At 35.9% G+C, this 10,699-nt stretch overlaps 1 protein-coding gene across 9 annotated transcripts in view; it reads left to right on the plus strand.

Moving 5' to 3' along the window:
• The window catches only part of SLC4A7 (solute carrier family 4 member 7), a 111,231-nt gene extending 100,766 nt beyond the window's left edge, over positions 1 to 10,465 (plus strand). For all 9 annotated transcript variants that reach the window (XM_032459407.1, XM_032459411.1, XM_032459412.1 and 6 more), the window contains 3 exons: positions 1,375 to 1,472; positions 4,225 to 4,332; positions 6,242 to 10,465. In XM_032459407.1, the coding sequence (XP_032315298.1) occupies positions 1,375 to 1,472; positions 4,225 to 4,332; positions 6,242 to 6,323 (288 nt within the window). In that variant the 3' untranslated portion in view covers positions 6,324 to 10,465. The remainder of the gene's footprint in view (positions 1 to 1,374; positions 1,473 to 4,224; positions 4,333 to 6,241) is intronic.
• Positions 10,466 to 10,699: the final 234 nt, after the last annotated feature.

Here is a 10,699-nt window from a genome sequence, read left to right on the forward strand (position 1 = left end):
AGCGTAATTTATACCTTATATTTGCATAGTGTTTATGAAAATACATTTTAAAATCTTTGCAGACAAATGCATTTAGGGCTTGTTGGCATCTTTTTCATGATTTGGATTGATATTCAGTGCTGATTTATGGCAAGATTACTGGGTTTTTGCTTACTTTTCAGGCAACATTTTGACTTTTTTATCAGGACACTAATTAAAATATTCATTTGAATTAAGCCTCCAAAATTTTTAAAAGAGTTTTGTTTTCTCCAAAACTATATTATGTATGTAAATATTTGTGAGCTTTTGATGATTTTTCAAATAGGACAGAATTTATTTATAAAATATTTTGGTCCGATTGCTTGTTTATTAATTACTTCCTGTGTCAGTTAGAGTAAGGTCAGTTGGGTATCACAAGACAAAAGTAAAGGTGCCTTAAACACAAGGGTTTATTTTGTATAAAGAATCTTGGAAGTGACTGGTCTGTTGTGATAGCTCCACTGACTTACCAGGAACTCTGCTGCTTTTCTCCCAGCCCAGCATAGACTGTTCACCCCCAGAGTCCCCTCGTGGGTCAGAGTGGCTGTTGAGCTCCAGCTGTCGTGTCAGCATCAGAGACAGCAGGAGGGAGGGTCGGGGCTGTACCCTGCCATCCAGAAATGGCACCCAGGAATGCTAGGAAATTCAGCTTAGGTTTTATTTATTTATTTATTTTTAATCTTTTATTATTTTTGCTAAAGCGGGGTACATTGCCGCCACCAAGTAGTGGGATTTCTATGGGTGAGAAAGAAGAGGGAATGCTCTCCCAGTCTCTGCACTGCCTCCCTCTCCCCCCGACTCTCCCCGCCCCCAGTCATAGTTGTGTTATGGTCTTGGCTCTTGTCTCTTAGCTAAGGTGTTCTCCACCTGGGGTGACTTTGTCATACTGCGGGGGCTGCTCCTGGCATCTAATGGGCTGCTGACCATCCTGCGTACACAGGACTGCCTCCCAGAGCAGAGTTGCTGGCCCTCCATCTCAGCATTGCTGAGACCCTGCCTTATCCAGATGAGGCTTTGCTTATGTCGTGTTGCAATGAGAGCCATGAGATATCACAAGAGTTTGTCTCTATTGTGTACCTATGTATTAACTGATCATACAATCTGTGTAGGAAAATTGATTTTTAAATAGTGGCAATGATTAATTTATGAGACAAAAGTTATAGTCTCTTAAAATCTTTACCAGTGGTGGTTTTTATCTTGGGCTGTACGTATGTCTTCATAAAAATAAAACAAAATTTTCAGTCATGGCACATTAAATAATATTGTCAGTTTGGGTCTCTAGTTAAGATATTATCTATTAATTGGTCCTCCTGGAAATATTCTGGGAAAGGTAATCTCTTCACTCTTCTGTTAAAGGAAGCTGAGCGAATGCTTCAAGTTGGAGAGGAAACTGTGCACCTTCCATTTGAAGGGGGAAGCCTCTTGCAGATTCCAGTAAAGGCCCTAAAATATAGGTGAGATACAACTTTATCTTGTGAAACGTACTTCGCAGACGTGTCAGGTGTGAAGAATGAGTCATGCGGTGTGATACCTACTTTTTAAAAGATGACAAAACCTACATCTTGTGTGTGAGCTCAAGGAGGGCTTCCTGCAGGTGGACGAGGAAGTCTCTCGCTCCTTCCCTCCCCAGTTACAGGCAGGAGTGAAGGAGACCTTGGCTTCCCGGCCAAGCAGACGAGATTTTCTTGTCTTTCATCACTCCTTCTGTTTCAGCGAAGTTTGAATTAGTCCTAGAATTTTCCCATTCTCTCAGTAGTACAGTTTTTTTTCCCCTCAGCCCTTCCTTAGGGCTGGGCTCAGTGTGTGCTGGAAAGTAAACATTTATAATCCATTTTCTGATAACCTTCCGTTATGTAGCTATGTTTAAAAGAGGCCTTAAAACCCTCCTGCAGGTTTCCAAGATGCAATTTGACCTTTGGCAGTGAGGGCTCATATTAGGGAAAAACTAACGTTTCATACATAATTCACCATGTATAATTCAGGTGATTTGTATTTAAATTTAAGAACTAAATATAAAGGTTGGGAAGTGTAAACTTTTCAGTAAGTTAAAAGCCTGTATTATTTATGTAGACATCTGAATCTTATTTTACACATTTATTTCATTCCTAGCTAGCTAATTATAGTAGAAACATCAGTTTTAGAATGTGCATAGGTTCCTTTCTTGACCAGTTAATGAAAAATGTTTGTTGGTGTTTAATTAACTTGATTTAACCTTCTTTCATTTTTAACTAATCTTTATGATTTTTTAGAGGTAGCATTTGGACTTGTCCATGTTGATTCGTTTTGATAAATGAATTTACAAGTAATTTTCTTCTAATGGTTTTTACTATTAATTTTCATCATTGCTGTTATTCTTTGTCACCTTTCGTGATTTTCCCTCAAATTTTGATACACTTTAAATTAAGTGGCCAGTGTAGACATCTTGACATATGCACGTACAGTGCTCTGCCTCTGTAGCTTCTGTAAATGTTTGCTAAATGAATTAATGTATTGGCTTTGTTGCTAAAAAGAGTATAGAACCTGCCAGGATAGTTACTAGCGACCCATCATTGTGCTGGGATTGCCCCATAGTTTCTGTAGGTCGCACGTCACCTCTTTCTCCCTGTGATGACACACGTTAGTGGAGGCCATGCTTACACTGTCTGATATTTAACAAAAAGAATGGGCATATGTATATTTACTGTTGTTGGGAAGTGGTGACGTGAGCCACGATTAATGCTGCTTTACTTAAAACTTGAATATCCAGAATGTCAGGAATTGGCTGACCCGTTTCTCTGCTGGAATGTTAAATCTTAAGTAGCTTTGGATGACGTGCCATGAAAATGAAATGAGGTAACCTGTGGAAGCATTGAGAAACTGTAAACCACTATAAAATATGAAAATTATTTAATGTAGACGCAGTTTTTTCCCCATCTAGTTTGATTTTGGGGAAAAACAAATATATACTTCCTTCAAAAAAGGTCTCAGTTTCTGCTAATGGGAAAGTTCTTGCTTAGAGAAGACATTCAGAAGCCAGGAAGGGCTTCAGGAATTTCTCTCTTCAGTTCCTTGACGTTGGTATCTGAGCAAAGAAACATTTCCTTGGGGTAGACAAGAGTTTCCAGTGGGATGGCTCTGCTGTGGTGAATCTGAGCTTTCAAATTTGTGCACTTTTAAAAATTTGGTGAAGCAGCCGTTCCTGGACTCCTCAGTGACCGTGGCTGTCCTCTGTACAGCCTTCGGTTGTAAACAACACGCGGATTTGACGTATGAACAAAGCCAGCACTTTCTAAATGACCGCTGTTTAGTGATTTATAACCCGGCTGCCATCACCTTGTTAATTTAACACCTAATTTGACATTTGTATTTGTTGCTTATTGGCATGAAATGTTTTCCTTTTGGTGAAGAAAAAAGACTTGCAAATATATTTCTATTAACTTCCTAATACTTTCTTGTTACTTGTGACTGACAACCTTGAGCCCCAAATTATTAATATATGGCTTTGTTTTTGGATTTGGGGTTTTGAAGTAGTTTTTGCAATATTTCATATAGTGATGGAATGGGTATGTTTGTTGCTTATAATGAAAGGACAGTATTTTGCTCTTTGGATTTTGATAACTTTTATATAGTAACACCGTGATACTAAAATTATTAGTGATATGGTTACACCAGCCAAAACTGGTACTTATAAACCCTTTTTTGTGTTATCTGTTGCAGTGTTTTAATTTCTAATTTTGAAGTGTCACGTTTTATGAAATTCTTTTTTAATGATTTTTTAAAAGCTATGAAAAAGTCTTTTAAAAAATCATAATGTTAATTTTTCTTTTTATACTTTGCATATTTGAAATTGAATTTTGTGCTGACTATAAAAGTTTTCTAATTGATTTGAGGCTGTATTGCTTTTAATAATTATAAGCACATTAATTTGTTCTTTTATGTCATTTTAATAGTATCCACGTAGTCAGGATAATCACCTGGGGGCATAATCATCAGTTTAATTAGTCTTATTCCTAGTTTTGATTATAAAGAAAAATGCAGTTCCCTGTGAGACCTTTACAATAGAATTCCAAAATGCTGATATCTTGCTAGACCTTGTTTTAAGTGCACGGCAAAGAGTTTTCTCAGTTTTAAGTTGATGAAAGCAAATATTATATAGAGAATAAGAATGACGGTATTAATGCTTTTGCAAGTACTGAATACTAACCAGAAAGTGTATTTGTTCTTCAGTGTTGATCCCTCAGTTGTTAACATATCAGATGAAATGGCCAAAACTGCCCAGTGGAAGGCCCTGTCCATGAATACTGAGAATGCCAAAGTAACCAGAGCTAACACGAGGTAGCTGTGACCATTTATGCATTTTCTAACTATAGCCGACTTTCAGTTTACTTATGGATAGCTATTAGTAAAATCATTAAATTTAACTCAATTCACGTGATTTATATTCTCCTAACTTAACAAAACCAACCTTCTTTTCTTCTTCCTTTCACCCACCCACCTCTCCATCACTTACCTGTTTACTAGAATCAGATACAGGTACTGATTGTTTCATTATTTTTCTTTATAGTTGCTTATCTCAGAAAAGAATTGGAGTTATTGTATAATAAAAATGAATATATGCATATCGAATAAATATATAAAAGAACAGAAACCATATAAAGAAAGATAATTACTAGGGACTAAATACTAAAATAGAACACTACCTCAGTCACACGTCCTGATGGTCCAAGAAAAAAAGACCTTCTTTGGTTTCAGCCTGCTATTTCTTCCAGCGAGATAAACATTTTCCTAGAAGATGTTTGTAAGAAATTGAATCCACACATAAGACAGGCCATTCAGTTTCATAACCGACCATGTATTACACACCTGTTTCATGACCCCTCCTTACATTTCTTGTTACGTAATAACCCTTGTTTCTTTTCCCCTCACTTCACGCCCTCAACCTGAGGAATTCTGGCTTGATGATCATTAGTACTTGAACCCCTTAGGTCGCTAGAGAAATGAGGTGTTATCCTGTAGGGCGCTCAGTCATTCATCGTCCACAGATATTTATTTTGTGCACACTTTGTGCCCAACACTGCTGGGTGTCGGTATGTTCTGTTTGGGCATCAGATCAAAAACCCTTCCCAGGCCAGCAGTCGCTCACATAAACAGCTGTTTCTGTTTAGTTATTTCTGGAGACTGTCTTTTGATAATGATCCATTGAGCTTCTCTGAATGCTTCTCAAACCTTGCTCCTACTTTATCTCTGTTATTCTTCTCTGTCATCATTTCTTGAGTTGTAATTCTCTAAGCTGGACTGTGTCCTTCCTTCACTTCTATCTTTGATCTCAGACATTTTTAACTTAAACAGTTTGTCATTTTGGGTGATTCCATGCAGCCAGAATTTCACTGGATGCTCTTTTGATTCTTAGTAATTTTTCACACCTTGTCAGCACCCCTGGCCCAGAATGTTAGTATATTAGGATGAATGCAAAAACTGTACAGTACTGTTATTCTGTCTTCTGTACTTCTGCCTTTCATTCAGCTTGCCCCTTAATTCAGAATCACACGGGAAGAAAGAAAATGTTTGGTTATGTTGTTCAACAGAAAAATGTTTGGGGTATCTTTCAGTTTTGTTTGGAGAAGGCGGCAAACTGTAGCATGTATTTTATATTTTGGAAAAATTTTCAAAGCCCAGATATTCATGTTACAGTTAAATCAATTAATCAGTTAACTCCATATACATGGAATCATTGTATTCAATATTAACTGGAAAATGTAGAATATGTATTTTGATCTTGTATTTGTGAACCAAATTTGGGGAGGCAAAGTTTGTAAATTTGTTACATTTTGCAGGAAATCACTTGATGCTTATCTGTATTAACAAAGATTAATTTTTAATGAATTCGTCAGTAAAATAAAAGGCAAATGCCACAGCTGTTCATATATAAAGTAAAACGAATAAATGAGACATAGCCATCGTATACTGATCAATTTTAAGGAGCTCTCCTTCGTCGTAAGAAAAACATGAATTTCTGTGGCAGAAATACCTATTAAAAAAACTAAGACTTTTTCATATTTGCTTTTCCAGTTATGTTTACTGATGTGAAAAGACAGCAGTAAGACAAGACAGTAATAGCAGGTCACGTGTTTATGTATTAATAGTCATCTCAAAATGCTGTTCCAGGTGTTTATTACTGACCGTGTTTACAATGTAATATTTGTCCATTTCAAAATCATTCATTCTCCTTCTTTGTTTTAAATAGCCCCGAAAAACCTCTAAGTGTGAAAATCAGTTTTGAAGATGAACCAACAAAGAAATACATGGATGCGGAAACTTCATTATAGAATTGAACCAAGAGGAAGTATATAGAGAGATACAGAGAGAGCTATATATACACAGATGCGTGTGTGTTATATAATGTGTGTATTTCACGTCATTGTATATAGAACAATATTGTGTGTCATGCTGCTGATGCGTGACTGCTGGGCTTTTTGAAGTAGTGTGTGAAGTTTCTTAGGCGCACCCTGGGGACCGTGTATATAATGAAATGGTCTCTTGGAAGTGAGGTACATGGTTCTTACTACTCAAATATTTATCCTGTTGGAAAATTTTCGTTTCTGTTCTGTAATAGAAAAATTTGTGGGAAGGGCATTCAGTCTACTTTTCTTTAAAGTCTGTTTATCACTGACAGTTCCTACCAACCTTAAGCGATACATATTTTGTCCAGAAGTCTAAAATTTTTCGTTGTGTTACTAGAAATTTTCACATGTTACTTCCCTTGTGCGAGTGCTTTATGGGAAGGACGGGGAGTCTCCGGGAGTGCTGGGGCGTGCATCCCGGCGTGTTGTGGCTGCTTTGCGTGTATTTTGCCGTGTACACGTCCATGGTGTTTCACAAGCAAGGGGAACTTTTCAGCCATAGCGGTAGAACAGTGGAAACTTCCTAGAAAAGAACTGTAATTGTGACTTTTATAAAAGTTTTTAAAATTAATTTTAAATCTTAAAACCTCCACATCTAGGTTTCCATTCTGATAGACAAGCAAAATTGCAGGTGGTTTTTTTCTTTTAATGTAACCATCATACCAGTCATTGCTTTGTGAATTTTAGAAGCTATAAAATACCAATTTAGAGCAGTTAAATTTTGTTGCCTTTGTAGAAATGCTTTTCTGAGTTCCAATGCTTTATTAGAGCCCCGAATGCCCGCTCTGTTCCCTGCCTTTGCTGTCTTTTACTTAAAATGTGGTTTCCTTCATATCAGGTTCAAGTTTTTGATTATTTTTCTATTATAAGTAGTATGATTTAAGTAATCAGGAGTCAGATTTCTCTTAAGTGGGTTTATGATCAGTATTAACTTTATTAAGAATTACTTTTCATTTCTGTGTATGTTGTTCCTTCTGTTGTATAGATATTTAATAGATTGTTATCTGTGATTTCATTTTAAAATATTTTATTTATTTTAACTGATATGACGCTTAAATATTATACATTTGAAAAGGTAACAAATATAGAGTAAACTGTTAATGTAAATGGTGCTCACCTGCATCTATGGTTTATTATATGAAAGCTGTCAGTAGATTTTACATCTTTGCTATAAAGCACTGCCATACTTGTATTTTAAAGGAAATTTAGACTTGTTATGTATAGCTCAGATCGATGACTTTCTTCCTATTTTGTGTTTCTGTTAGACTTCGCTTTTCTGAGCTGTGTTTTTAACTTATAGCAAGTCTTTTTAGTCATCTTTTATATACTTTTAGCTCCATATTAAATAAATAAATGTTGTTCTGGTTAAGCCTGTAGGACTGGATGAATGGGGTTGTGAAACTGATCTGGCGAGAGGATGTCTAAAAACCAAATGAGTGTTGAGAAGCCACTGAAATGTTGAAAATAATAATATGAATATTAGGATGGAAATTTTAATGAAATTCCAATTCTCCCTTTAATCGTTTGCCATTAAAGTACAAAAGTATGAAAAATCCATCTTACAGCGTATCATGGGAATGCCAAAAGCTGGTATTTCAACAGCTCTGGCAATCCATTCTCAACCACTTAGCTAGTATAATTTCCACACCATATTCTCTGATTCTAGTTAAAAAAACGGATTCAACTTCTGCCTCATACGGGAGGGTGGAAAGCTAGCGGATTTTCTGCAGAAAATCAAGCTGGCGTAAGGAAGAGTGAAACTGTCGGCTGTTGGTGACAGAGTGTCATCCACGGTGCTTGTTACTGTTTCGGGGCGTCCCCTGAAGTGAGTCCTTTTCATTCACAGCAGCGCAGTTGGTTCCAAATACCCCAGTGTTTGCTGCTGTGATTTTGTAAAGTCCCCTGAGGAACCGGCACAAGAGGATTTCCTCGCATCATTTCCTGTGTCTGGACATCACACGGTCAACAACTGGGCTTATTTCACAGGAAGTAATTTTAAAATTTAAACCGAAACCTACCTGGGATCATAGTGGCGATGTGATTTTAATGAATTGTGAATACCAGTGGTCTGTCTGTCCGGTGCCAGAAAAACCATGACTTGCAAAAATGCTTTGCACTCAAAATGTTTGTACTATGTTCCTGATTGTTCATAGTTTCTGCTTTCTTTTGACTACTTGACTTACAAATCATCTGATGTGACTACTCCATTGAAAAGCAAAGGTAACTCATATTTTAAGTACTTGCTTGTTTTACGTGGCTGTGATGTATTCCCACTGTTTTTGAGAAATAACGATCATGGATAGCATTCACTGAAAGACAGTGAAAATATGACTTACTACATACATTGATTTGTAAATGTTGCCTTGAACAGGCATACACGAGCAGCAGTAATTGCGATGCACTGATTTACCTCGAGGTGCAAGAGAACGAAATCTGTACATAGTCCATTGATACAATAAATTCATATAAACAGCCCTGCACTTTCTCAGATGCTCTGGTCTCCAGGGTGGAGCTTCGTGCTGGTGAGACCCTGGCCACAGAGCCACCTCAGGGTGTTCTTTCCTCCACCCATTTTATTTATTTACAGACGTCTGTTTACAAAGACTGTAACACATCCTCATGCTGACCATCTAAAATTTACTTTCTTTTGAATGCTATTTCACTCTAAAATTGCAGCTTTCAAGACAACAATGAACTAAGACCTTGCTTAGGATGAAAGGATGATGCTATGCATGCTCTAATGATGTTAAAGATGCAGAATGAGGCACACGGTCTTGCTGATGGGTGTGTGTACGTGTGAGTGTGTTTGTGTGAATGACGTCAATCGCAAATCCCAAGTTGTTTAAAAAAGCTGTGGCGTATCATTGTTCATATTTGCCAAGTCTGTAAAATGTGTAGGACGGCATTTTGTAGTGTGCTAATGCGTGTATTTATAAAGCTGATTTCTTTACCACTCAAAATGATTAACTTTCGTTTTCTCCATCTAAAAACAAATACTTGTTTCTTCCACATACCTGCAGTTTCTGTGTATCTATACTAGTTTTGTAGCTTTTTCCTTTTGCAAAGGCAGGTTCAAAATTCTGTAAAAGAAAAAAATGGTCTCTGACACAGATGTATGACACCAGAACTTGCAGTTTTTAAATGATCATGTTACGTACATCAGTTCTGTAAATGCGCTCAACAGTATAGCGTGTGAATCCTGTTTTAAAGTGCTCTGATTTCAGATGTGTAAGCCATTGATAGAACATTGTAATTAATTCAGAAATGTTTAAATTAAAATAATTTAATGTTTTAAACTTATTTATGTAGATCACATCATTGCTGTCGTATGCAGTAGAACTATGTGAAATATCTTTTGGTTTAGTCCAACAATTATTTATTTGTGAGAAGTAAACATAAGGCTTTAAGGAGATTCACAATTTAAAATAGTGTTCAAAATTTGGCAATTTTAAAGTAAAGTTGGTTCTTTTCTAACTTTTTAAAAAGTGTCAATAATAGGAAAGCATAGTTGGAAGTGGAATCATCTATAGATCATTTAAAACATATAAATTAACTAGTATATACTGACTTCTACAGTTGACTTAGAGTAATTGTTAAACCCCAGTTGTTTTTTTAATCAGATTTTTGTGTGTTGATTGATTTTTCTGTTGTGGCTTTTCTTTTGTGACTTTCATATTAAAAGTTTTGTGTTTTTTTTGTTTTTGTTTTTGTAGGGGGTTTATCTTTCAATGTTTACTATGTTAAATTAAATAGAAATGGAATTTTATTGTTCATTTATAATACAGTATTTGATAGCTTGGTATAATAAGAACAGTACAGTTCTAATTTTTATGACTTTTATAATCACAATGATAATATTTTCTTTTGTAATAAAATCCAAAGTAAATTAAACATTTAAAATGTAGAACCAATATTTTTCATTTATATGAAGTGCAAATATCTACCAAGTCTATAATGTGAATAATCCTGCTTTTCAAATCTGTTTCATAATATTGGAAGAAAACTATTTTTGGGAGATGTTACTGAAGTCAAAAGAGCAATAAAAGTCTACTGAATCCGTCGCTGAACATTGTCTTTACTTTAAGATTAGAAGAGCTGCGTGTCTTTCTCAAGAGAAATCAGCGGTTTCTATTTCCAGCTTCCTAATATCATGCGCTTCAATAAGCAGGACACAGAAAAGAGGAAACAGTGAGAAAAGAAGATGAAACAAAATTGTGTTTCACAATGACTTCCTTTCTTTTCTTTTGTTTTCAAACCTAACAAATTTATTTCAGAGGGAAATACAGTCATTTTGCAGATAC

The sequence above is a fragment of the Camelus ferus genome, chromosome 17 (genome assembly GCF_009834535.1).
Source record: "Camelus ferus isolate YT-003-E chromosome 17, BCGSAC_Cfer_1.0, whole genome shotgun sequence".
Classification (NCBI taxonomy): Eukaryota; Metazoa; Chordata; class Mammalia; order Artiodactyla; family Camelidae; genus Camelus; species Camelus ferus.